Source organism: Anser anser (genome assembly GCF_964211835.1).
Source record: "Anser anser genome assembly, contig: HAP1_SCAFFOLD_663, whole genome shotgun sequence".
Classification (NCBI taxonomy): Eukaryota; Metazoa; Chordata; class Aves; order Anseriformes; family Anatidae; genus Anser; species Anser anser.
Window position 1 is genome coordinate 1 of NW_028153695.1, and position 23,519 is coordinate 23,519.

A 23,519-nucleotide genomic window follows, 5' to 3' on the forward strand; every position below is an offset into this window, starting at 1 on the left:
AAAACGAAGCGGCAGCAAGCCCCAAGTGGCACTCAGGCTGGAGCTGCTGCTGCTGGCTGGCTGGCTGGCTGGCTGGCTGGAAGAAGCCTCTGCTCCCTCGGTGCTCAGGGCTGCCTGCAGCGTTGTCTTCTTCCTTTGAGTAGAGTGAGTTCTTTCCGGTCAAGACTGGCTCTAGCCTGTGGTGGTGGTGTGGTGGTGTTCAGTAAGGATTTGGCAGAGGGTCCGCGTGACTGATCTGTCTAGGAAATGCAAGAATCCTAGATGACAAGGAAGCCGAGCTGGTTCCTAGAAGTTTGGTTTGACTGCAAGCTCTGCTAATTGTATAGAAATTGCCTGCTAAAGATAAGCTCTGCTCACTGCTGGGCTGTGAGGGAAAAGCTCAGAGCTGAACGGTGCCCTGGGAGAAGTTCAGGTTGGCTCTTAGGGAGAAGCTCTTTCTTCAGCTAAGGGAGTGTGTAAGCCCAGGAACGGGCTGGGCAGGGAAGTGGTTTGGACTAGGCTTAGGCTTCGTTCAGGTCGCACTGCGTGGAGGCGGCAGTTGGCGTGCTGCTGATCCTCGCTCGGGGTTCCCCTCTGTTTCAGGACCTTGTATGGAGCGGCTGGAGGCAGCCCTGCTGGAGCCGGGGAGCAGGCTGCTTTCAGGCAGGGCCCTGGGAAATGGACTGCAGCCCTCAGTGTGGGAGTCAGGGCTGCCAGGGCCTTTTGCCAGGGCGTCCCGGCTCTTCGGGGGGCTGGGAGATCGAAGGGGCCATGTGCAGGGGGAGGGAGCCCTGGAGCCCCCGCGGGGCCTGGAAAGGAAAGGCAGAGAGGCAGGCACTGGATGCAGGCTTGCTTTATTGTCAAGGCAGGAAAGGACACAAGCACAGAGACGCGAGCAAGGCCCAGACAGGCAGGTGGTGCCTGGGGCTTCCAGAGAGGCGTTCTTCCTTCAGGCTTCTCCCAGGCGGTGGCCGGCACAGGGCCAAGAAAGGGCCCTGGGGGACAGCACTGGAGGAGTCACATGTCTGTGAAGAGGAGGAGGAAGGACGAGGAGGAGAAGAGGTGGCACGGGCCTGGCTTTAGCAGGGCCCACAGGTGTCCCACAGCTTCTTGCTGTAGCGCGGCAAGAGGTAGGGGCTGCAGGCGGGAGAGGCGTAGGGCCTGCCAAAGGTACAGAGACCCCCCGAGCCCTGGGTGGCCCCCACGCCGTAGAGGCCCCCCAGCCCCAAGGAGCCCCCAAAGGCGGGTGCCCCGGAGGAGCCCACCACGGCTTGCTGGGGGAAGGAGCTGAGGATGGGGCCGGGGAAGGTGACGACGACAGGGGGTGGCTGGATGAAGGCCGTCGAGTCGGGGCACTGCCGCGCGCACAGCTCGTTGCAGCTCTCAGCGATGGGCTGGGGGACGGCGACGCTGGTTTTCGGCGGGTACAGGTCGTTGCAAGCCATCTTGGTGTGAGAGAGCTGAGCCTGCAATGCAAAGCCCCCAGGGCCGGTGCTGTGAGTGAGGAGATGCCCTGGCAGAGCAGGGCCCATGCCCCAGCCAGGGGGCTCCCTCCTCAGCCCGCCCCAGCTCTCCACGCCTGCTCCCCGTGTGCCCGCGGCCCTCGCCTGCCCCCACAGAGCCCCTCTGCCCACAGCGCCTCCGGCAGGGCTCCCGTGGCCAGGGAGCCCCACGCCGGACCCTGCCCGAGGAGGCCCCACCACCCACCCTTTTCCCGAGCAGAGCCAGGCAGGAGCAGCGGATGCCAGCGCTTGCCCAGGACCACGCTTTTATGGGGGCTGGCGAGTGCGGGGAGGAGCTGGCCGCGCTGGGGGCACGTGGCCCATGGTGGCCGAGCCCCGCACTCCTCCCTGCACGCCACGGGGCTGTTGTGCTGACGCCTGTTCCTCACCAGCCCCCACCCGCTCCCTCAGCCCCTGCAATTACCCCGCTCGGACGCTCGCCAGCCCTCACCTAATGGGCAAATTAGCCCCGCTGCCGTCTCATCCCCTGCGTGCCTAAGAGGGCAGGGAGTGTGACAAAGGCGGGCTGCCAGCACCCTGAGTGCCACAGCTCTTCCCCAGGGGCTTGGTCTCGGGGCGGCCCCGTGCCCGCTGTGGAGAGCCCCAGGGCAGAGCCGCAGGGTCGCGGCGCTGGGCAAGAAGCAGCCACACGCCAGCGCCTCCATGACGTACGCACTGGAGTTGTTATCTCCAGAGGGGCGAGGTGACGAAACGCCAAATCAAAGGCGCTCCTCTCGGGCACTGCCTGCTCAGCACCACGCATTTGGCCCGCCAAGCGGAAAGGGGAGGGAAGCCAGCAAAGGGGCCTGTGCTGGTCCGGACAGGGGATGCTGACTCAGGGAGGGCAGGAGCAGGACAGCCTGGCCTCGGCAGGAGGGAGTGCCGCCTCTGCCCATTGGCCCAGCGGGCGCTGCGCAATGGCGGGGCCTGGATAAAAGCTCGGCCTGTGCGGGGCTCTCGCAAGCACTGCTCTGGCCACCTTCTGCTTGGGGAACAGGGTAAGTCTGCGAGCGCTTCTCCTCCTCCCCCGGCTCCTGCCCCTGGCCCCTACGCCTCGGCCTGGGCAGCTGCCCTCTACTGCTCCCTCGCATCGCACTCTGTGCCCTCTTGCAGAGCACCGTCCAGTCCCGCAAGATGGCTTGCTACGACCTGTGCCCGCCGAAAACCAGCGTCGCCATCCCCCAGCCCATCGCTGAGAGCTGTAACGAGCTGTGCGCGCGGCAGTGCCCCGACTCGACGGCCTTCATCCAGCCACCCCCTGTCGTCGTCACCTTCCCCGGCCCCATCCTCAGCTCCTTCCCCCAGCAAGCCGTGGTGGGCTCCTCCGGGGCACCCGCCTTTGGGGGCTCCTTGGGGCTGGGGGGCCTCTACGGCGCGGGGGCCACCCAGGGCTCGGGGGGCCTCTGCACCTTTGGCAGGCCCTATGCTTCTCCCGCCTGCAGCCCCTACCTCTTGCCGCGCTACAGCAAGAAGCTGTGGGACACCTGTGGGCCCTGCTAATGCCAGGCCCTGCCCCACACCCCCTGCCAGCTGCCCCGACGCATGGCTGACCTCGTGGGCACGGGGTGCTGAGGAGCGCTGAGCATCTGCAGCCCCAGCCAAGGCCTGGGCAACGGCAGTGCCGGCCCCTTTGGCCTCTCCTGCCCTCTGCTGCATCCTATTTCCTCCACAGCCAGGGCCTTGTGCCCGGTTTGCCCTCTGCTCTCCCCCTCTCCCTTCCCCCTTCCTGCTCTCTGCGGCAAGAGCAGGACCCTTCAAGGCCTGTGGGGCCCATGGGCCAAGTCCTCCCGAGCCGCACTGCCGCACCGCCGGGGCTTGCGCAACCAGAAGCCACGCTCTGGAAAAGATCCTCTGCCCCCCCGACACGCCGCAGCCAGCCTCGCTGGCTCCTGCCCCTGCTCTCTGTCCACTTCTCCTGCCGTGCTGGGCACAATAAAGGTTTCCTGCATCCACTTCTGTCTCTCTCTTCCTCTCTCTGTGTTCCGAGTCAGGAAAGCAGCGGTGGGGGGGCGTAGCGGAGGCTCCGGGGGAGGGCAAATGCTGGTGCTGAGAGGCCCAGGCCATTAGGGCAGAGAGCAGGAGAGGTGCTGGCAGTTCTGCTTTGCCTGGCCTTCTCTGCCCGGGAGCGTGACCAGCTCTGCCAAGTGGCGCTGCTCCGCAGAAGCGAGGCACCGTCTCTGGCAAGAAGCGCAGAGGAAGAGGCCGGAGAGCAGGGATGGCTGAGCGCTGCACGCGGTGAGAGCATGGCCGGTCCCTTGCTGGAGGGCAGCCTTGCAGAAATGGCCCTGGGGCTGGTGGCCGCCCAGTGGAGCAGGAGCCAGCAACGTGCCTTGGGGCCGTGAGCGCTCCCCCCTGCTCCTGATCATTGGCAATAGGGTTAGCAGCAGCCATAAGACGTAAGGGCGCTGAGCATGGGTCGCCCCCTCCCCTTCTGTCTCCCCCTTTGTGGCCCCAGGCTGAGGTGACACCTCTTCCCAGGCAAGCCTCCTGCTGGCCTTGGGATTAAGCCCATCAGTGTTAGCACAAAGCCCACGTGTTGGATCCTTGGGTGTGGTGACGCCCGTTAAGGAAGAGGGAAGTGGCCCAGCTCAGGGAGCACTGGCTATAAAACGAAGCGGCAGCAAGCCCCAAGTGGCACTCAGGCTGGAGCTGCTGCTGCTGGCTGGCTGGCTGGCTGGCTGGCTGGAAGAAGCCTCTGCTCCCTCGGTGCTCAGGGCTGCCTGCAGCGTTGTCTTCTTCCTTTGAGTAGAGTGAGTTCTTTCCGGTCAAGACTGGCTCTAGCCTGTGGTGGTGGTGTGGTGGTGTTCAGTAAGGATTTGGCAGAGGGTCCGCGTGACTGATCTGTCTAGGAAATGCAAGAATCCTAGATGACAAGGAAGCCGAGCTGGTTCCTAGAAGTTTGGTTTGACTGCAAGCTCTGCTAATTGTATAGAAATTGCCTGCTAAAGATAAGCTCTGCTCACTGCTGGGCTGTGAGGGAAAAGCTCAGAGCTGAACGGTGCCCTGGGAGAAGTTCAGGTTGGCTCTTAGGGAGAAGCTCTTTCTTCAGCTAAGGGAGTGTGTAAGCCCAGGAACGGGCTGGGCAGGGAAGTGGTTTGGACTAGGCTTAGGCTTCGTTCAGGTCGCACTGCGTGGAGGCGGCAGTTGGCGTGCTGCTGATCCTCGCTTGGGGTTCCCCTCTGTTTCAGGACCTTGTATGGAGCGGCTGGAGGCAGCCCTGCTGGAGCCGGGGAGCAGGCTGCTTTCAGGCAGGGCCCTGGGAAATGGACTGCAGCCCTCAGTGTGGGAGTCAGGGCTGCCAGGGCCTTTTGCCAGGGCGTCCCGGCTCTTCGGGGGGCTGGGAGATCGAAGGGGCCATGTGCAGGGGGAGGGAGCCCTGGAGCCCCCGCGGGGCCTGGAAAGGAAAGGCAGAGAGGCAGGCATTGGATGCAGGCTTGCTTTATTGTCAAGGCAGGAAAGGACACAAGCACAGAGACGCGAGCAAGGCCCAGACAGGCAGGTGGTGCCTGGGGCTTCCAGAGAGGCGTTCTTCCTTCAGGCTTCTCCCAGGCGGTGGCCGGCACAGGGCCAAGAAAGGGCCCTGGGGGGCAGCACTGGAGGAGTCACATGTCTGTGAAGAGGAGGAGGAAGGACGAGGAGGAGAAGAGGTGGCACGGGCCTGGCTTTAGCAGGGCCCACAGGTGTCCCACAGCTTCTTGCTGTAGCGCGGCAAGAGGTAGGGGCTGCAGGCGGGAGAGGCGTAGGGCCTGCCAAAGGTACAGAGACCCCCCGAGCCCTGGGTGGCCCCCGCGCCGTAGAGGCCCCCCAGCCCCAAGGAGCCCCCAAAGGCGGGTGCCCCGGAGGAGCCCACCACGGCTTGCTGGGGGAAGGAGCTGAGGATGGGGCCGGGGAAGGTGACGACGACAGGGGGTGGCTGGATGAAGGCCGTCGAGTCGGGGCACTGCCGCGCGCACAGCTCGTTGCAGCTCTCAGCGATGGGCTGGGGGACGGCGACGCTGGTTTTCGGCGGGTACAGGTCGTTGCAAGCCATCTTGGTGTGAGAGAGCTGAGCCTGCAATGCAAAGCCCCCAGGGCCGGTGCTGTGAGTGAGGAGATGCCCTGGCAGAGCAGGGCCCATGCCCCAGCCAGGGGGCTCCCTCCTCAGCCCGCCCCGGCTCTCCACGCCTGCTCCCCGTGTGCCCGCGGCCCTCGCCTGCCCCCACAGAGCCCCTCTGCCCACAGCGCCTCCGGCAGGGCTCCCGTGGCCAGGGAGCCCCACGCCGGACCCTGCCCGAGGAGGCCCCACCACCCACCCTTTTCCCGAGCAGAGCCAGGCAGGAGCAGCGGATGCCAGCGCTTGCCCAGGACCACGCTTTTATGGGGGCTGGCGAGTGCGGGGAGGAGCTGGCCGCGCTGGGGGCACGTGGCCCATGGTGGCCGAGCCCCGCACTCCTCCCTGCACGCCACGGGGCTGTTGTGCTGACGCCTGTTCCTCACCAGCCCCCACCCGCTCCCTCAGCCCCTGCAATTACCCCGCTCGGACGCTCGCCAGCCCTCACCTAATGGGCAAATTAGCCCCGCTGCCGTCTCATCCCCTGCGTGCCTAAGAGGGCAGGGAGTGTGACAAAGGCGGGCTGCCAGCACCCTGGGTGCCACAGCTCTTCCCCAGGGGCTTGGTCTCGGGGCGGCCCCGTGCCCGCTGTGGAGAGCCCCAGGGCAGAGCCGCAGGGTCGCGGCGCTGGGCAAGAAGCAGCCACACGCCAGCGCCTCCATGACGTACGCACTGGAGTTGTTATCTCCAGAGGGGCGAGGTGACGAAACGCCAAATCAAAGGCGCTCCTCTCGGGCACTGCCTGCTCAGCACCACGCATTTGGCCCGCCAAGCGGAAAGGGGAGGGAAGCCAGCAAAGGGGCCTGTGCTGGTCCGGACAGGGGATGCTGACTCAGGGAGGGCAGGAGCAGGACAGCCTGGCCTCGGCAGGAGGGAGTGCCGCCTCTGCCCATTGGCCCAGCGGGCGCTGCGCAATGGCGGGGCCTGGATAAAAGCTCGGCCTGTGCGGGGCTCTCGCAAGCACTGCTCTGGCCACCTTCTGCTTGGGGAACAGGGTAAGTCTGCGAGCGCTTCTCCTCCTCCCCCGGCTCCTGCCCCTGGCCCCTACGCCTCGGCCTGGGCAGCTGCCCTCTACTGCTCCCTCGCATCGCACTCTGTGCCCTCTTGCAGAGCACCGTCCAGTCCCGCAAGATGGCTTGCTACGACCTGTGCCCGCCGAAAACCAGCGTCGCCATCCCCCAGCCCATCGCTGAGAGCTGTAACGAGCTGTGCGCGCGGCAGTGCCCCGACTCGACGGCCTTCATCCAGCCACCCCCTGTCGTCGTCACCTTCCCCGGCCCCATCCTCAGCTCCTTCCCCCAGCAAGCCGTGGTGGGCTCCTCCGGGGCACCCGCCTTTGGGGGCTCCCTGGGGCTGGGGGGCCTCTACGGCGCGGGGGCCACCCAGGGCTCGGGGGGCCTCTGCACCTTTGGCAGGCCCTATGCTTCTCCCGCCTGCAGCCCCTACCTCTTGCCACGCTACAGCAAGAAGCTCTGGGACACCTGTGGGCCCTGCTAATGCCAGGCCCTGCCCCACACCCCCTGCCAGCTGCCCCGACGCATGGCTGACCTCGTGGGCACGGGGTGCTGAGGAGCGCTGAGCATCTGCAGCCCCAGCCAAGGCCTGGGCAACGGCAGTGCCGGCCCCTTTGGCCTCTCCCGCCCTCTGCTGCATCCTATTTCCTCCACAGCCAGGGCCTTGTGCCCGGTTTGCCCTCTGCTCTCCCCCTCTCCCTTCCCCCTTCCTGCTCTCTGCGGCAAGAGCAGGACCCTTCAAGGCCTGTGGGGCCCATGGGCCAAGTCCTCCCGAGCCGCACTGCCGCACCGCCGGGGCTTGCGCAACCAGAAGCCACGCTCTGGAAAAGATCCTCTGCCCCCCCGACACGCCGCAGCCAGCCTCGCTGGCTCCTGCCCCTGCTCTCTGTCCACTTCTCCTGCCGTGCTGGGCACAATAAAGGTTTCCTGCATCCACTTCTGTCTCTCTCTTCCTCTCTCTGTGTTCCGAGTCAGGAAAGCAGCGGTGGGGGGGCGTAGCGGAGGCTCCGGGGGAGGGCAAATGCTGGTGCTGAGAGGCCCAGGCCATTAGGGCAGAGAGCAGGAGAGGTGCTGGCAGTTCTGCTTTGCCTGGCCTTCTCTGCCCGGGAGCGTGACCAGCTCTGCCAAGTGGCGCTGCTCCGCAGAAGCGAGGCACCGTCTCTGGCAAGAAGCGCAGAGGAAGAGGCCGGAGAGCAGGGATGGCTGAGCGCTGCACGCGGTGAGAGCATGGCCGGTCCCTTGCTGGAGGGCAGCCTTGCAGAAATGGCCCTGGGGCTGGTGGCCGCCCAGTGGAGCAGGAGCCAGCAACGTGCCTTGGGGCCGTGAGCGCTCCCCCCTGCTCCTGATCATTGGCAATAGGGTTAGCAGCAGCCATAAGACGTAAGGGCGCTGAGCATGGGTCGCCCCCTCCCCTTCTGTCTCCCCCTTTGTGGCCCCAGGCTGAGGTGACACCTCTTCCCAGGCAAGCCTCCTGCTGGCCTTGGGATTAAGCCCATCAGTGTTAGCACAAAGCCCACGTGTTGGATCCTTGGGTGTGGTGACGCCCGTTAAGGAAGAGGGAAGTGGCCCAGCTCAGGGAGCACTGGCTATAAAACGAAGCGGCAGCAAGCCCCAAGTGGCACTCAGGCTGGAGCTGCTGCTGCTGGCTGGCTGGCTGGCTGGCTGGCTGGAAGAAGCCTCTGCTCCCTCGGTGCTCAGGGCTGCCTGCAGCGTTGTCTTCTTCCTTTGAGTAGAGTGAGTTCTTTCCGGTCAAGACTGGCTCTAGCCTGTGGTGGTGGTGTGGTGGTGTTCAGTAAGGATTTGGCAGAGGGTCCGCGTGACTGATCTGTCTAGGAAATGCAAGAATCCTAGATGACAAGGAAGCCGAGCTGGTTCCTAGAAGTTTGGTTTGACTGCAAGCTCTGCTAATTGTATAGAAATTGCCTGCTAAAGATAAGCTCTGCTCACTGCTGGGCTGTGAGGGAAAAGCTCAGAGCTGAACGGTGCCCTGGGAGAAGTTCAGGTTGGCTCTTAGGGAGAAGCTCTTTCTTCAGCTAAGGGAGTGTGTAAGCCCAGGAACGGGCTGGGCAGGGAAGTGGTTTGGACTAGGCTTAGGCTTCGTTCAGGTCGCACTGCGTGGAGGCGGCAGTTGGCGTGCTGCTGATCCTCGCTCGGGGTTCCCCTCTGTTTCAGGACCTTGTATGGAGCGGCTGGAGGCAGCCCTGCTGGAGCCGGGGAGCAGGCTGCTTTCAGGCAGGGCCCTGGGAAATGGACTGCAGCCCTCAGTGTGGGAGTCAGGGCTGCCAGGGCCTTTTGCCAGGGCGTCCCGGCTCTTCGGGGGGCTGGGAGATCGAAGGGGCCATGTGCAGGGGGAGGGAGCCCTGGAGCCCCCGCGGGGCCTGGAAAGGAAAGGCAGAGAGGCAGGCACTGGATGCAGGCTTGCTTTATTGTCAAGGCAGGAAAGGACACAAGCACAGAGACGCGAGCAAGGCCCAGACAGGCAGGTGGTGCCTGGGGCTTCCATAGAGGCGTTCTTCCTTCAGGCTTCTCCCAGGCGGTGGCCGGCACAGGGCCAAGAAAGGGCCCTGGGGGACAGCACTGGAGGAGTCACATGTCTGTGAAGAGGAGGAGGAAGGACGAGGAGGAGAAGAGGTGGCACGGGCCTGGCTTTAGCAGGGCCCACAGGTGTCCCACAGCTTCTTGCTGTAGCGCGGCAAGAGGTAGGGGCTGCAGGCGGGAGAGGCGTAGGGCCTGCCAAAGGTACAGAGACCCCCCGAGCCCTGGGTGGCCCCCGCGCCGTAGAGGCCCCCCAGCCCCAAGGAGCCCCCAAAGGCGGGTGCCCCGGAGGAGCCCACCACGGCTTGCTGGGGGAAGGAGCTGAGGATGGGGCCGGGGAAGGTGACGACGACAGGGGGTGGCTGGATGAAGGCCGTCGAGTCGGGGCACTGCCGCGCGCACAGCTCGTTGCAGCTCTCAGCGATGGGCTGGGGGACGGCGACGCTGGTTTTCGGCGGGTACAGGTCGTTGCAAGCCATCTTGGTGTGAGAGAGCTGAGCCTGCAATGCAAAGCCCCCAGGGCCGGTGCTGTGAGTGAGGAGATGCCCTGGCAGAGCAGGGCCCATGCCCCAGCCAGGGGGCTCCCTCCTCAGCCCGCCCCAGCTCTCCACGCCTGCTCCCCGTGTGCCCGCGGCCCTCGCCTGCCCCCACAGAGCCCCTCTGCCCACAGCGCCTCCGGCAGGGCTCCCGTGGCCAGGGAGCCCCACGCCGGACCCTGCCCGAGGAGGCCCCACCACCCACCCTTTTCCCGAGCAGAGCCAGGCAGGAGCAGCGGATGCCAGCGCTTGCCCAGGACCACGCTTTTATGGGGGCTGGCGAGTGCGGGGAGGAGCTGGCCGCGCTGGGGGCACGTGGCCCATGGTGGCCGAGCCCCGCACTCCTCCCTGCACGCCACGGGGCTGTTGTGCTGACGCCTGTTCCTCACCAGCCCCCACCCGCTCCCTCAGCCCCTGCAATTACCCCGCTCGGACGCTCGCCAGCCCTCACCTAATGGGCAAATTAGCCCCGCTGCCGTCTCATCCCCTGCGTGCCTAAGAGGGCAGGGAGTGTGACAAAGGCGGGCTGCCAGCACCCTGAGTGCCACAGCTCTTCCCCAGGGGCTTGGTCTCGGGGCGGCCCCGTGCCCGCTGTGGAGAGCCCCAGGGCAGAGCCGCAGGGTCGCGGCGCTGGGCAAGAAGCAGCCACACGCCAGCGCCTCCATGACGTACGCACTGGAGTTGTTATCTCCAGAGGGGCGAGGTGACGAAACGCCAAATCAAAGGCGCTCCTCTCGGGCACTGCCTGCTCAGCACCACGCATTTGGCCCGCCAAGCGGAAAGGGGAGGGAAGCCAGCAAAGGGGCCTGTGCTGGTCCGGACAGGGGATGCTGACTCAGGGAGGGCAGGAGCAGGACAGCCTGGCCTCGGCAGGAGGGAGTGCCGCCTCTGCCCATTGGCCCAGCGGGCGCTGCGCAATGGCGGGGCCTGGATAAAAGCTCGGCCTGTGCGGGGCTCTCGCAAGCACTGCTCTGGCCACCTTCTGCTTGGGGAACAGGGTAAGTCTGCGAGCGCTTCTCCTCCTCCCCCGGCTCCTGCCCCTGGCCCCTACGCCTCGGCCTGGGCAGCTGCCCTCTACTGCTCCCTCGCATCGCACTCTGTGCCCTCTTGCAGAGCACCGTCCAGTCCCGCAAGATGGCTTGCTACGACCTGTGCCCGCCGAAAACCAGCGTCGCCATCCCCCAGCCCATCGCTGAGAGCTGTAACGAGCTGTGCGCGCGGCAGTGCCCCGACTCGACGGCCTTCATCCAGCCACCCCCTGTCGTCGTCACCTTCCCCGGCCCCATCCTCAGCTCCTTCCCCCAGCAAGCCGTGGTGGGCTCCTCCGGGGCACCCGCCTTTGGGGGCTCCCTGGGGCTGGGGGGCCTCTACGGCGCGGGGGCCACCCAGGGCTCGGGGGGCCTCTGCACCTTTGGCAGGCCCTATGCTTCTCCCGCCTGCAGCCCCTACCTCTTGCCACGCTACAGCAAGAAGCTCTGGGACACCTGTGGGCCCTGCTAATGCCAGGCCCTGCCCCACACCCCCTGCCAGCTGCCCCGACGCATGGCTGACCTCGTGGGCACGGGGTGCTGAGGAGCGCTGAGCATCTGCAGCCCCAGCCAAGGCCTGGGCAACGGCAGTGCCGGCCCCTTTGGCCTCTCCCGCCCTCTGCTGCATCCTATTTCCTCCACAGCCAGGGCCTTGTGCCCGGTTTGCCCTCTGCTCTCCCCCTCTCCCTTCCCCCTTCCTGCTCTCTGCGGCAAGAGCAGGACCCTTCAAGGCCTGTGGGGCCCATGGGCCAAGTCCTCCCGAGCCGCACTGCCGCACCGCCGGGGCTTGCGCAACCAGAAGCCACGCTCTGGAAAAGATCCTCTGCCCCCCCGACACGCCGCAGCCAGCCTCGCTGGCTCCTGCCCCTGCTCTCTGTCCACTTCTCCTGCCGTGCTGGGCACAATAAAGGTTTCCTGCATCCACTTCTGTCTCTCTCTTCCTCTCTCTGTGTTCCGAGTCAGGAAAGCAGCGGTGGGGGGGCGTAGCGGAGGCTCCGGGGGAGGGCAAATGCTGGTGCTGAGAGGCCCAGGCCATTAGGGCAGAGAGCAGGAGAGGTGCTGGCAGTTCTGCTTTGCCTGGCCTTCTCTGCCCGGGAGCGTGACCAGCTCTGCCAAGTGGCGCTGCTCCGCAGAAGCGAGGCACCGTCTCTGGCAAGAAGCGCAGAGGAAGAGGCCGGAGAGCAGGGATGGCTGAGCGCTGCACGCGGTGAGAGCATGGCCGGTCCCTTGCTGGAGGGCAGCCTTGCAGAAATGGCCCTGGGGCTGGTGGCCGCCCAGTGGAGCAGGAGCCAGCAACGTGCCTTGGGGCCGTGAGCGCTCCCCCCTGCTCCTGATCATTGGCAATAGGGTTAGCAGCAGCCATAAGACGTAAGGGCGCTGAGCATGGGTCGCCCCCTCCCCTTCTGTCTCCCCCTTTGTGGCCCCAGGCTGAGGTGACACCTCTTCCCAGGCAAGCCTCCTGCTGGCCTTGGGATTAAGCCCATCAGTGTTAGCACAAAGCCCACGTGTTGGATCCTTGGGTGTGGTGACGCCCGTTAAGGAAGAGGGAAGTGGCCCAGCTCAGGGAGCACTGGCTATAAAACGAAGCGGCAGCAAGCCCCAAGTGGCACTCAGGCTGGAGCTGCTGCTGCTGGCTGGCTGGCTGGCTGGCTGGCTGGAAGAAGCCTCTGCTCCCTCGGTGCTCAGGGCTGCCTGCAGCGTTGTCTTCTTCCTTTGAGTAGAGTGAGTTCTTTCCGGTCAAGACTGGCTCTAGCCTGTGGTGGTGGTGTGGTGGTGTTCAGTAAGGATTTGGCAGAGGGTCCGCGTGACTGATCTGTCTAGGAAATGCAAGAATCCTAGATGACAAGGAAGCCGAGCTGGTTCCTAGAAGTTTGGTTTGACTGCAAGCTCTGCTAATTGTATAGAAATTGCCTGCTAAAGATAAGCTCTGCTCACTGCTGGGCTGTGAGGGAAAAGCTCAGAGCTGAACGGTGCCCTGGGAGAAGTTCAGGTTGGCTCTTAGGGAGAAGCTCTTTCTTCAGCTAAGGGAGTGTGTAAGCCCAGGAACGGGCTGGGCAGGGAAGTGGTTTGGACTAGGCTTAGGCTTCGTTCAGGTCGCACTGCGTGGAGGCGGCAGTTGGCGTGCTGCTGATCCTCGCTCGGGGTTCCCCTCTGTTTCAGGACCTTGTATGGAGCGGCTGGAGGCAGCCCTGCTGGAGCCGGGGAGCAGGCTGCTTTCAGGCAGGGCCCTGGGAAATGGACTGCAGCCCTCAGTGTGGGAGTCAGGGCTGCCAGGGCCTTTTGCCAGGGCGTCCCGGCTCTTCGGGGGGCTGGGAGATCGAAGGGGCCATGTGCAGGGGGAGGGAGCCCTGGAGCCCCCGCGGGGCCTGGAAAGGAAAGGCAGAGAGGCAGGCACTGGATGCAGGCTTGCTTTATTGTCAAGGCAGGAAAGGACACAAGCACAGAGACGCGAGCAAGGCCCAGACAGGCAGGTGGTGCCTGGGGCTTCCAGAGAGGCGTTCTTCCTTCAGGCTTCTCCCAGGCGGTGGCCGGCACAGGGCCAAGAAAGAGCCCTGGGGGGCAGCACTGGAGGAGTCACATGTCTGTGAAGAGGAGGAGGAAGGACGAGGAGGAGAAGAGGTGGCACGGGCCTGGCTTTAGCAGGGCCCACAGGTGTCCCAGAGCTTCTTGCTGTAGCGCGGCAAGAGGTAGGGGCTGCAGGCGGGAGAGGCGTAGGGCCTGCCAAAGGTACAGAGACCCCCCGAGCCCTGGGTGGCCCCCGCGCCGTAGAGGCCCCCCAGCCCCAAGGAGCCCCCAAAGGCGGGTGCCCCGGAGGAGCCCACCACGGCTTGCTGGGGGAAGGAGCTGAGGATGGGGCCGGGGAAGGTGACGACGACAGGGGGTGGCTGGATGAAGGCCGTCGAGTCGGGGCACTGCCGCGCGCACAGCTCGTTGCAGCTCTCAGCGATGGGCTGGGGGACGGCGACGCTGGTTTTCGGCGGGTACAGGTCGTTGCAAGCCATCTTGGTGTGAGAGAGCTGAGCCTGCAATGCAAAGCCCCCAGGGCCGGTGCTGTGAGTGAGGAGATGCCCTGGCAGAGCAGGGCCCATGCCCCAGCCAGGGGGCTCCCTCCTCAGCCCGCCCCGGCTCTCCACGCCTGCTCCCCGTGTGCCCGCGGCCCTCGCCTGCCCCCACAGAGCCCCTCTGCCCACAGCGCCTCCGGCAGGGCTCCCGTGGCCAGGGAGCCCCACGCCGGACCCTGCCCGAGGAGGCCCCACCACCCACCCTTTTCCCGAGCAGAGCCAGGCAGGAGCAGCGGATGCCAGCGCTTGCCCAGGACCACGCTTTTATGGGGGCTGGCGAGTGCGGGGAGGAGCTGGCCGCGCTGGGGGCACGTGGCCCATGGTGGCCGAGCCCCGCACTCCTCCCTGCACGCCACGGGGCTGTTGTGCTGACGCCTGTTCCTCACCAGCCCCCACCCGCTCCCTCAGCCCCTGCAATTACCCCGCTCGGACGCTCGCCAGCCCTCACCTAATGGGCAAATTAGCCCCGCTGCCGTCTCATCCCCTGCGTGCCTAAGAGGGCAGGGAGTGTGACAAAGGCGGGCTGCCAGCACCCTGGGTGCCACAGCTCTTCCCCAGGGGCTTGGTCTCGGGGCGGCCCCGTGCCCGCTGTGGAGAGCCCCAGGGCAGAGCCGCAGGGTCGCGGCGCTGGGCAAGAAGCAGCCACACGCCAGCGCCTCCATGACGTACGCACTGGAGTTGTTATCTCCAGAGGGGCGAGGTGACGAAACGCCAAATCAAAGGCGCTCCTCTCGGGCACTGCCTGCTCAGCACCACGCATTTGGCCCGCCAAGCGGAAAGGGGAGGGAAGCCAGCAAAGGGGCCTGTGCTGGTCCGGACAGGGGATGCTGACTCAGGGAGGGCAGGAGCAGGACAGCCTGGCCTCGGCAGGAGGGAGTGCCGCCTCTGCCCATTGGCCCAGCGGGCGCTGCGCAATGGCGGGGCCTGGATAAAAGCTCGGCCTGTGCGGGGCTCTCGCAAGCACTGCTCTGGCCACCTTCTGCTTGGGGAACAGGGTAAGTCTGCGAGCGCTTCTCCTCCTCCCCCGGCTCCTGCCCCTGGCCCCTACGCCTCGGCCTGGGCAGCTGCCCTCTACTGCTCCCTCGCATCGCACTCTGTGCCCTCTTGCAGAGCACCGTCCAGTCCCGCAAGATGGCTTGCTACGACCTGTGCCCGCCGAAAACCAGCGTCGCCATCCCCCAGCCCATCGCTGAGAGCTGTAACGAGCTGTGCGCGCGGCAGTGCCCCGACTCGACGGCCTTCATCCAGCCACCCCCTGTCGTCGTCACCTTCCCCGGCCCCATCCTCAGCTCCTTCCCCCAGCAAGCCGTGGTGGGCTCCTCCGGGGCACCCGCCTTTGGGGGCTCCCTGGGGCTGGGGGGCCTCTACGGCGCGGGGGCCACCCAGGGCTCGGGGGGCCTCTGCACCTTTGGCAGGCCCTATGCTTCTCCCGCCTGCAGCCCCTACCTCTTGCCGCGCTACAGCAAGAAGCTGTGGGACACCTGTGGGCCCTGCTAATGCCAGGCCCTGCCCCACACCCCCTGCCAGCTGCCCCGACGCATGGCTGACCTCGTGGGCACGGGGTGCTGAGGAGCGCTGAGCATCTGCAGCCCCAGCCAAGGCCTGGGCAACGGCAGTGCCGGCCCCTTTGGCCTCTCCCGCCCTCTGCTGCATCCTATTTCCTCCACAGCCAGGGCCTTGCGCCCGGTTTGCCCTCTGCTCTCCCCCTCTCCCTTCCCCCTTCCTGCTCTCTGCGGCAAGAGCAGGACCCTTCAAGGCCTGTGGGGCCCATGGGCCAAGTCCTCCCGAGCCGCACTGCCGCACCGCCGGGGCTTGCGCAACCAGAAGCCACGCTCTGGAAAAGATCCTCTGCCCCCCCGACACGCCGCAGCCAGCCTCGCTGGCTCCTGCCCCTGCTCTCTGTCCACTTCTCCTGCCGTGCTGGGCACAATAAAGGTTTCCTGCATCCACTTCTGTCTCTCTCTTCCTCTCTCTGTGTTCCGAGTCAGGAAAGCAGCGGTGGGGGGGCGTAGCGGAGGCTCCGGGGGAGGGCAAATGCTGGTGCTGAGAGGCCCAGGCCATTAGGGCAGAGAGCAGGAGTGGTGCTGGCAGTTCTGCTTTGCCTGGCCTTCTCTGCCCGGGAGCGTGACCAGCTCTGCCAAGTGGCGCTGCTCCGCAGAAGCGAGGCACCGTCTCTGGCAAGAAGCGCAGAGGAAGAGGCCGGAGAGCAGGGATGGCTGAGCGCTGCACGCGGTGAGAGCATGGCCGGTCCCTTGCTGGAGGGCAGCCTTGCAGAAATGGCCCTGGGGCTGGTGGCCGCCCAGTGGAGCAGGAGCCAGCAACGTGCCTTGGGGCCGTGAGCGCTCCCCCCTGCTCCTGATCATTGGCAATAGGGTTAGCAGCAGCCATAAGACGTAAGGGCGCTGAGCATGGGTCGCCCCCTCCCCTTCTGTCTCCCCTTTTGTGGCCCCAGGCTGAGGTGACACCTCTTCCCAGGCAAGCCTCCTGCTGGCCTTGGGATTAAGCCCATCAGTGTTAGCACAAAGCCCACGTGTTGGATCCTTGGGTGTGGTGACGCCCGTTAAGGAAGAGGGAAGTGGCCCAGCTCAGGGAGCACTGGCTATAAAACGAAGCGGCAGCAAGCCCCAAGTGGCACTCAGGCTGGAGCTGCTGCTGCTGGCTGGCTGGCTGGCTGGCTGGCTGGAAGAAGCCTCTGCTCCCTCGGTGCTCAGGGCTGCCTGCAGCGTTGTCTTCTTCCTTTGAGTAGAGTGAGTTCTTTCCGGTCAAGACTGGCTCTAGCCTGTGGTGGTGGTGTGGTGGTGTTCAGTAAGGATTTGGCAGAGGGTCCGCGTGACTGATCTGTCTAGGAAATGCAAGAATCCTAGATGACAAGGAAGCCGAGCTGGTTCCTAGAAGTTTGGTTTGACTGCAAGCTCTGCTAATTGTATAGAAATTGCCTGCTAAAGATAAGCTCTGCTCACTGCTGGGCTGTGAGGGAAAAGCTCAGAGCTGAACGGTGCCCTGGGAGAAGTTCAGGTTGGCTCTTAGGGAGAAGCTCTTTCTTCAGCTAAGGGAGTGTGTAAGCCCAGGAACGGGCTGGGCAGGGAAGTGGTTTGGACTAGGCTTAGGCTTCGTTCAGGTCGCACTGCGTGGAGGCGGCAGTTGGCGTGCTGCTGATCCTCGCTCGGGGTTCCCCTCTGTTTCAGGACCTTGTATGGAGCGGCTGGAGGCAGCCCTGCTGGAGCCGGGGAGCAGGCTGCTTTCAGGCAGGGCCCTGGGAAATGGACTGCAGCCCTCAGTGTGGGAGTCAGGGCTGCCAGGGCCTTTTGCCAGGGCGTCCCGGCTCTTCGGGGGGCTGGGAGATCGAAGGGGCCATGTGCAGGGGGAGGGAGCCCTGGAGCCCCCGCGGGGCCTGGAAAGGAAAGGCAGAGAGGCAGGCATTGGATGCAGGCTTGCTTTATTGTCAAGGCAGGAAAGGACACAAGCACAGAGACGCGAGCAAGGCCCAGACAGGCAGGTGGTGCCTGGGGCTTCCAGAGAGGCGTTCTTCCTTCAGGCTTCTCCCAGGCGGTGGCCGGCACAGGGCCAAGAAAGGGCCCTGGGGGGCAGCACTGGAGGAGTCACATGTCTGTGAAGAGGAGGAGGAAGGACGAGGAGGAGAAGAGGTGGCACGGGCCTGGCTTTAGCAGGGCCCACAGGTGTCCCAGAGCTTCTTGCTGTAGCGCGGCAAGAGGTAGGGGCTGCAGGCGGGAGAGGCGTAGGGCCTGCCAAAGGTACAGAGACCCCCCGAGCCCTGGGTGGCCCCCGCGCCGTAGAGGCCCCCCAGCCCCAAGGAGCCCCCAAAGGCGGGTGCCCCGGAGGAGCCCACCACGGCTTGCTGGGGGAAGGAGCTGAGGATGGGGCCGGGGAAGGTGACGACGACAGGGGGTGGCTGGATGAAGGCCGTCGAGTCGGGGCACTGCCGCGCGCACAGCTCGTTGCAGCTCTCAGCGATGGGCTGGGGGACGGCGACGCTGGTTTTCGGCGGGTACAGGTCGTTGCAAGCCATCTTGGTGTGAGAGAGCTGAGCCTGCAATGCAAAGCCCCCAGGGCCGGTGCTGTGAGTGAGGAGATGCCCTGGCAGAGCAGGGCCCATGCCCCAGCCAGGGGGCTCCCTCCTCAGCCCGCCCCGGCTCTCCACGCCTGCTCCCCGTGTGCCCGCGGCCCTCGCCTGCCCCCACAGAGCCCCTCTGCCCACAGCGCCTCCGGCAGGGCTCCCGTGGCCAGGGAGCCCCACGCCAGACCCTGCCCGAGGAGGCCCCACCACCCACCCTTTTCCCGAGCAGAGCCAGGTAGGAGCAGCGGATGCCAGCGCTTGCCCAGGACCACGCTTTTATGGGGGCTGGCGAGTGCGGGGAGGAGCTGGCCGCGCTGGGGGCACGTGGCCCATGGTGGCCGAGCCCCGCACTCCTCCCTGCACGCCACGGGGCTGTTGTGCTGACGCCTGTTCCTCACCAGCCCCCACCCGCTCCCTCAGCCCCTGCAATTACCCCGCTCGGACGCTCGCCAGCCCTCACCTAATGGGCAAATTAGCCCCGCTGCCGTCTCATCCCCTGCGTGCCTAAGAGGGCAGGGAGTGTGACAAAGGCGGGCTGCCAGCACCCTGAGTGCCACAGCTCTTCCCCAGGGGCTTGGTCTCGGGGCGGCCCCGTGCCCGCTGTGGAGAGCCCCAGGGCAGAGCCGCAGGGTCGCGGCGCTGGGCAAGAAGCAGCCACACGCCAGCGCCTCCATGACGTACGCACTGGAGTTGTTATCTCCAGAGGGGCGAGGTGACGAAACGCCAAATCAAAGGCGCTCCTCTCGGGCACTGCCTGCTCAGCACCACGCATTTGGCCCGCCAAGCGGAAAGGGGAGGGAAGCCAGCAAAGGGGCCTGTGCTGGTCCGGACAGGGGATGCTGACTCAGGGAGGGCAGGAGCAGGACAGCCTGGCCTCGGCAGGAGGGAGTGCCGCCTCTGCCCATTGGCCCAGCGGGCGCTGCGCAATGGCGGGGCCTGGATAAAAGCTCGGCCTGTGCGGGGCTCTCGCAAGCACTGCTCTGGCCACCTTCTGCTTGGGGAACAGGGTAAGTCTGCGAGCGCTTCTCCTCCTCCCCCGGCTCCTGCCCCTGGCCCCTACGCCTCGGCCTGGGCAGCTGCCCTCTACTGCTCCCTCGCATCGCACTCTGTGCCCTCTTGCAGAGCACCGTCCAGTCCCGCAAGATGGCTTGCTACGACCTGTGCCCGCCGAAAACCAGCGTCGCCATCCCCCAGCCCATCGCTGAGAGCTGTAACGAGCTGTGCGCGCGGCAGTGCCCCGACTCGACGGCCTTCATCCAGCCACCCCCTGTCGTCGTCACCTTCCCCGGCCCCATCCTCAGCTCCTTCCCCCAGCAAGCCGTGGTGGGCTCCTCCGGGGCACCCGCCTTTGGGGGCTCCCTGGGGCTGGGGGGCCTCTACGGCGCGGGGGCCACCCAGGGCTCGGGGGGCCTCTGCACCTTTGGCAGGCCCTATGCTTCTCCCGCCTGCAGCCCCTACCTCTTGCCGCGCTACAGCAAGAAGCTGTGGGACACCTGTGGGCCCTGCTAATGCCAGGCCCTGCCCCACACCCCCTGCCAGCTGCCCCGACGCATGGCTGACCTCGTGGGCACGGGGTGCTGAGGAGCGCTGAGCATCTGCAGCCCCAGCCAAGGCCTGGGCAACGGCAGTGCCGGCCCCTTTGGCCTCTCCCGCCCTCTGCTGCATCCTATTTCCTCCACAGCCAGGGCCTTGCGCCCGGTTTGCCCTCTGCTCTCCCCCTCTCCCTTCCCCCTTCCTGCTCTCTGCGGCAAGAGCAGGACCCTTCAAGGCCTGTGGGGCCCATGGGCCAAGTCCTCCCGAGCCGCACTGCCGCACCGCCGGGGCTTGCGCAACCAGAAGCCACGCTCTGGAAAAGATCCTCTGCCCCCCCGACACGCCGCAGCCAGCCTCGCTGGCTCCTGCCCCTGCTCTCTGTCCACTTCTCCTGCCGTGCTGGGCACAATAAAGGTTTCCTGCATCCACTTCTGTCTCTCTCTTCCTCTCTCTGTGTTCCGAGTCAGGAAAGCAGCGGTGGGGGGGCGTAGCGGAGGCTCCGGGGGAGGGCAAATGCTGGTGCTGAGAGGCCCAGGCCATTAGGGCAGAGAGCAGGAGAGGTGCTGGCAGTTCTGCTTTGCCTGGCCTTCTCTGCCCGGGAGCGTGACCAGCTCTGCCAAGTGGCGCTGCTCCGCAGAAGCGAGGCACCGTCTCTGGCAAGAAGCGCAGAGGAAGAGGCCGGAGAGCAGGGATGGCTGAGCGCTGCACGCGGTGAGAGCATGGCCGGTCCCTTGCTGGAGGGCAGCCTTGCAGAAATGGCCCTGGGGCTGGTGGCCGCCCAGTGGAGCAGGAGCCAGCAACGTGCCTTGGGGCCGTGAGCGCTCCCCCCTGCTCCTGATCATTGGCAATAGGGTTAGCAGCAGCCATAAGACGTAAGGGCGCTGAGCATGGGTCGCCCCCTCCCCTTCTGTCTCCCCCTTTGTGGCCCCAGGCTGAGGTGACACCTCTTCCCAGGCAAGCCTCCTGCTGGCCTTGGGATTAAGCCCATCAGTGTTAGCACAAAGCCCACGTGTTGGATCCTTGGGTGTGGTGACGCCCGTTAAGGAAGAGGGAAGTGGCCCAGCTCAGGGAGCACTGGCTATAAAACGAAGCGGCAGCAAGCCCCAAGTGGCACTCAGGCTGGAGCTGCTGCTGCTGGCTGGCTGGCTGGCTGGCTGGCTGGAAGAAGCCTCTGCTCCCTCGGTGCTCAGGGCTGCCTGCAGCGTTGTCTTCTTCCTTTGAGTAGAGTGAGTTCTTTCCGGTCAAGACTGGCTCTAGCCTGTGGTGGTGGTGTGGTGGTGTTCAGTAAGGATTTGGCAGAGGGTCCGCGTGACTGATCTGTCTAGGAAATGCAAGAATCCTAGATGACAAGGAAGCCGAGCTGGTTCCTAGAAGTTTGGTTTGACTGCAAGCTCTGCTAATTGTATAGAAATTGCCTGCTAAAGATAAGCTCTGCTCACTGCTGGGCTGTGAGGGAAAAGCTCAGAGCTGAACGGTGCCCTGGGAGAAGTTCAGGTTGGCTCTTAGGGAGAAGCTCTTTCTTCAGCTAAGGGAGTGTGTAAGCCCAGGAACGGGCTGGGCAGGGAAGTGGTTTGGACTAGGCTTAGGCTTCGTTCAGGTCGCACTGCGTGGAGGCGGCAGTTGGCGTGCTGCTGATCCTCGCTCGGGGTTCCCCTCTGTTTCAGGACCTTGTATGGAGCGGCTGGAGGCAGCCCTGCTGGAGCCGGGGAGCAGGCTGCTTTCAGGCAGGGCCCTGGGAAATGGACTGCAGCCCTCAGTGTGGGAGTCAGGGCTGCCAGGGCCTTTTGCCAGGGCGTCCCGGCTCTTCGGGGGGCTGGGAGATCGAAGGGGCCATGTGCAGGGGGAGGGAGCCCTGGAGCCCCCGCGGGGCCTGGAAAGGAAAGGCAGAGAGGCAGGCACTGGATGCAGGCTTGCTTTATTGTCAAGGCAGGAAAGGACACAAGCACAGAGACGCGAGCAAGGCCCAGACAGGCAGGTGGTGCCTGGGGCTTCCAGAGAGGCGTTCTTCCTTCAGGCTTCTCCCAGGCGGTGGCCGGCACAGGGCCAAGAAAGAGCCCTGGGGGGCAGCACTGGAGGAGTCACATGTCTGTGAAGAGGAGGAGGAAGGACGAGGAGGAGAAGAGGTGGCACGGGCCTGGCTTTAGCAGGGCCCACAGGTGTCCCAGAGCTTCTTGCTGTAGCGCGGCAAGAGGTAGGGGCTGCAGGCGGGAGAGGCGTAGGGCCTGCCAAAGGTACAGAGACCCCCCGAGCCCTGGGTGGCCCCCGCGCCGTAGAGGCCCCCCAGCCCCAAGGAGCCCCCAAAGGCGGGTGCCCCGGAGGAGCCCACCACGGCTTGCTGGGGGAAGGAGCTGAGGATGGGGCCGGGGAAGGTGACGACGACAGGGGGTGGCTGGATGAAGGCCGTCGAGTCGGGGCACTGCCGCGCGCACAGCTCGTTGCAGCTCTCAGCGATGGGCTGGGGGACGGCGACGCTGGTTTTCGGCGGGTACAGGTGTTGCAAGCCATCTTGGGTGAGAGAGCTGAGCCTGCAATGCAAAGCCCCCAGGGCCGGTGCTGTGAGTGAGGAGATGCCCTGGCAGAGCAGGGCCCATGCCCCAGCCAGGGGGCTCCCTCCTCAGCCCCGCCCCGGCTCTCCACGCCTGCTCCCCGTGTGCCCGCGGCCCTCGCCTGCCCCCACAGAGCCCCTCTGCCCACAGCGCCTCCGGCAGGGCTCCCGTGGCCAGGGAGCCCCACGCCGGACCCTGCCCGAGGAGGCCCCACCACCCACCCTTTTCCCGAGCAGAGCCAGGCAGGAGCAGCGGATGCCAGCGCTTGCCCAGGACCACGCTTTTATGGGGGCTGGCGAGTGCGGGGAGGAGCTGGCCGCGCTGGGGGCACGTGGCCCATGGTGGCCGAGCCCCGCACTCCTCCCTGCACGCCACGGGGCTGTTGTGCTGACGCCTGTTCCTCACCAGCCCCCACCCGCTCCCTCAGCCCCTGCAATTACCCCGCTCGGACGCTCGCCAGCCCTCACCTAATGGGCAAATTAGCCCCGCTGCCGTCTCATCCCCTGCGTGCCTAAGAGGGCAGGGAGTGTGACAAAGGCGGGCTGCCAGCACCCTGGGTGCCACAGCTCTTCCCCAGGGGCTTGGTCTCGGGGCGGCCCCGTGCCCGCTGTGGAGAGCCCCAGGGCAGAGCCGCAGGGTCGCGGCGCTGGGCAAGAAGCAGCCACACGCCAGCGCCTCCATGACGTACGCACTGGAGTTGTTATCTCCAGAGGGGCGAGGTGACGAAACGCCAAATCAAAGGCGCTCCTCTCGGGCACTGCCTGCTCAGCACCACGCATTTGGCCCGCCAAGCGGAAAGGGGAGGGAAGCCAGCAAAGGGCCTGTGCTGGTCCGGACAGGGGATGCTGACTCAGGGAGGGCAGGAGCAGGACAGCCTGGCCTCGGCAGGAGGGAGTGCCGCCTCTGCCCATTGGCCCAGCGGGCGCTGCGCAATGGCGGGGGCCTGGATAAAAGCTCGGCCTGTGCGGGGCTCTCGCAAGCACTGCTCTGGCCACCTTCTGCTTGGGGAACAGGGTAAGTCTGCGAGCGCTTCTCCTCCTCCCCCGGCTCCTGCCCCTGGCCCCTACGCCTCGGCCTGGGCAGCTGCCCTCTACTGCTCCCTCGCATCGCACTCTGTGCCCTCTTGCAGAGCACCGTCCAGTCCCGCAAGATGGCTTGCTACGACCTGTGCCCGCCGAAAACCAGCGTCGCCATCCCCCAGCCCATCCGCTGAGAGCTGTAACGAGCTGTGCGCGCGGCAGTGCCCCGACTCGACGGCCTTCATCCAGCCACCCCCTGTCGTCGTCACCTTCCCCGGCCCCATCCTCAGCTCCTTCCCCCAGCAAGCCGTGGTGGGCTCCTCCGGGGCACCCGCCTTTGGGGGCTCCCTGGGGCTGGGGGGCCTCTACGGCGCGGGGCCACCCAGGGCTCGGGGGGCCTCTGCACCTTTGGCAGGCCCTATGCTTCTCCCGCCTGCAGCCCCTACCTCTTGCCGCGCTACAGCAAGAAGCTGTGGGACACCTGTGGGCCCTGCTAATGCCAGGCCCTGCCCCACACCCCCTGCCAGCTGCCCCGACGCATGGCTGACCTCGTGGGCACGGGGTGCTGAGGAGCGCTGAGCATCTGCAGCCCCAGCCAAGG

General features: G+C 65.8%; 10 protein-coding genes and 1 pseudogene across 11 annotated transcripts; 6 read left to right on the forward strand and 5 right to left on the reverse strand.

Annotated features, from left to right (window-relative positions):
* The first annotated feature begins 37 nt into the window (after positions 1–37).
* LOC310891622 (feather keratin 4-like) lies at positions 38–3,114 on the forward strand. Its single transcript, XM_083853866.1, has one exon. It carries the CDS (start codon positions 2,616–2,618, stop codon positions 2,979–2,981), a length of 366 nt encoding a protein of 121 aa, XP_083709992.1. The 5' UTR covers positions 38–2,615; the 3' UTR covers positions 2,982–3,114.
* LOC310891621 (feather keratin 4-like) lies at positions 1,059–1,424 on the reverse strand (the record flags this gene model as incomplete). The annotated part of the gene is made up of 1 exon (XM_083853865.1): positions 1,059–1,424. One exon carries the CDS (start codon positions 1,422–1,424, stop codon positions 1,059–1,061), a length of 366 nt encoding a protein of 121 aa, XP_083709991.1.
* A 1,789-nt stretch (positions 3,115–4,903) lies between the features above and the next one.
* On the reverse strand, positions 4,904–5,598 carry LOC310891625 (feather keratin 4-like; the record flags this gene model as incomplete). The annotated part of the gene is made up of 1 exon (XM_083853869.1): positions 4,904–5,598. One exon carries the CDS (start codon positions 5,596–5,598, stop codon positions 5,146–5,148), a length of 453 nt encoding a protein of 150 aa, XP_083709995.1. The 3' UTR covers positions 4,904–5,145.
* Positions 5,599–6,686: 1,088 nt separating this feature from the next.
* LOC310891628 (feather keratin 4-like) lies at positions 6,687–7,072 on the forward strand. The gene has a single exon (XM_083853871.1). It carries the CDS (start codon positions 6,703–6,705, stop codon positions 7,066–7,068), a length of 366 nt encoding a protein of 121 aa, XP_083709997.1. The 5' UTR covers positions 6,687–6,702; the 3' UTR covers positions 7,069–7,072.
* Positions 7,073–9,093: 2,021 nt separating this feature from the next.
* On the reverse strand, positions 9,094–9,685 carry LOC310891624 (feather keratin 4-like; the record flags this gene model as incomplete). The annotated part of the gene is made up of 1 exon (XM_083853868.1): positions 9,094–9,685. One exon carries the CDS (start codon positions 9,683–9,685, stop codon positions 9,233–9,235), a length of 453 nt encoding a protein of 150 aa, XP_083709994.1. The 3' UTR covers positions 9,094–9,232.
* Positions 9,686–10,773: 1,088 nt separating this feature from the next.
* LOC310891629 (feather keratin 4-like) lies at positions 10,774–11,159 on the forward strand. Its single transcript, XM_083853872.1, has one exon. The coding sequence runs from the start codon at positions 10,790–10,792 to the stop codon at positions 11,153–11,155; it is 366 nt and encodes a 121-aa protein (XP_083709998.1). The 5' UTR covers positions 10,774–10,789; the 3' UTR covers positions 11,156–11,159.
* Positions 11,160–13,305: 2,146 nt separating this feature from the next.
* On the reverse strand, positions 13,306–13,772 carry LOC310891623 (feather keratin 4-like; the record flags this gene model as incomplete). The annotated part of the gene is made up of 1 exon (XM_083853867.1): positions 13,306–13,772. One exon carries the CDS (start codon positions 13,770–13,772, stop codon positions 13,320–13,322), a length of 453 nt encoding a protein of 150 aa, XP_083709993.1. The 3' UTR covers positions 13,306–13,319.
* Positions 13,773–14,860: 1,088 nt separating this feature from the next.
* LOC310891631 (feather keratin 4-like) lies at positions 14,861–17,017 on the forward strand. Its single transcript, XM_083853874.1, has one exon. It carries the CDS (start codon positions 14,877–14,879, stop codon positions 15,240–15,242), a length of 366 nt encoding a protein of 121 aa, XP_083710000.1. The 5' UTR covers positions 14,861–14,876; the 3' UTR covers positions 15,243–17,017.
* A 147-nt stretch (positions 17,018–17,164) lies between these two features.
* LOC310891626 (feather keratin 4-like) lies at positions 17,165–17,859 on the reverse strand (the record flags this gene model as incomplete). Its single annotated transcript, XM_083853870.1, has 1 exon — positions 17,165–17,859. One exon carries the CDS (start codon positions 17,857–17,859, stop codon positions 17,407–17,409), a length of 453 nt encoding a protein of 150 aa, XP_083709996.1. The 3' UTR covers positions 17,165–17,406.
* Positions 17,860–18,947: 1,088 nt separating this feature from the next.
* On the forward strand, positions 18,948–21,480 carry LOC310891630 (feather keratin 4-like). Its single transcript, XM_083853873.1, has one exon. It carries the CDS (start codon positions 18,964–18,966, stop codon positions 19,327–19,329), a length of 366 nt encoding a protein of 121 aa, XP_083709999.1. The 5' UTR covers positions 18,948–18,963; the 3' UTR covers positions 19,330–21,480.
* Positions 21,481–22,847: 1,367 nt separating this feature from the next.
* Positions 22,848–23,506, forward strand: LOC310891620 (feather keratin 4-like; annotated as a pseudogene). Its single transcript has one exon. The product of its transcript is annotated as a feather keratin 4-like (transcript).
* Positions 23,507–23,519: the final 13 nt, after the last annotated feature.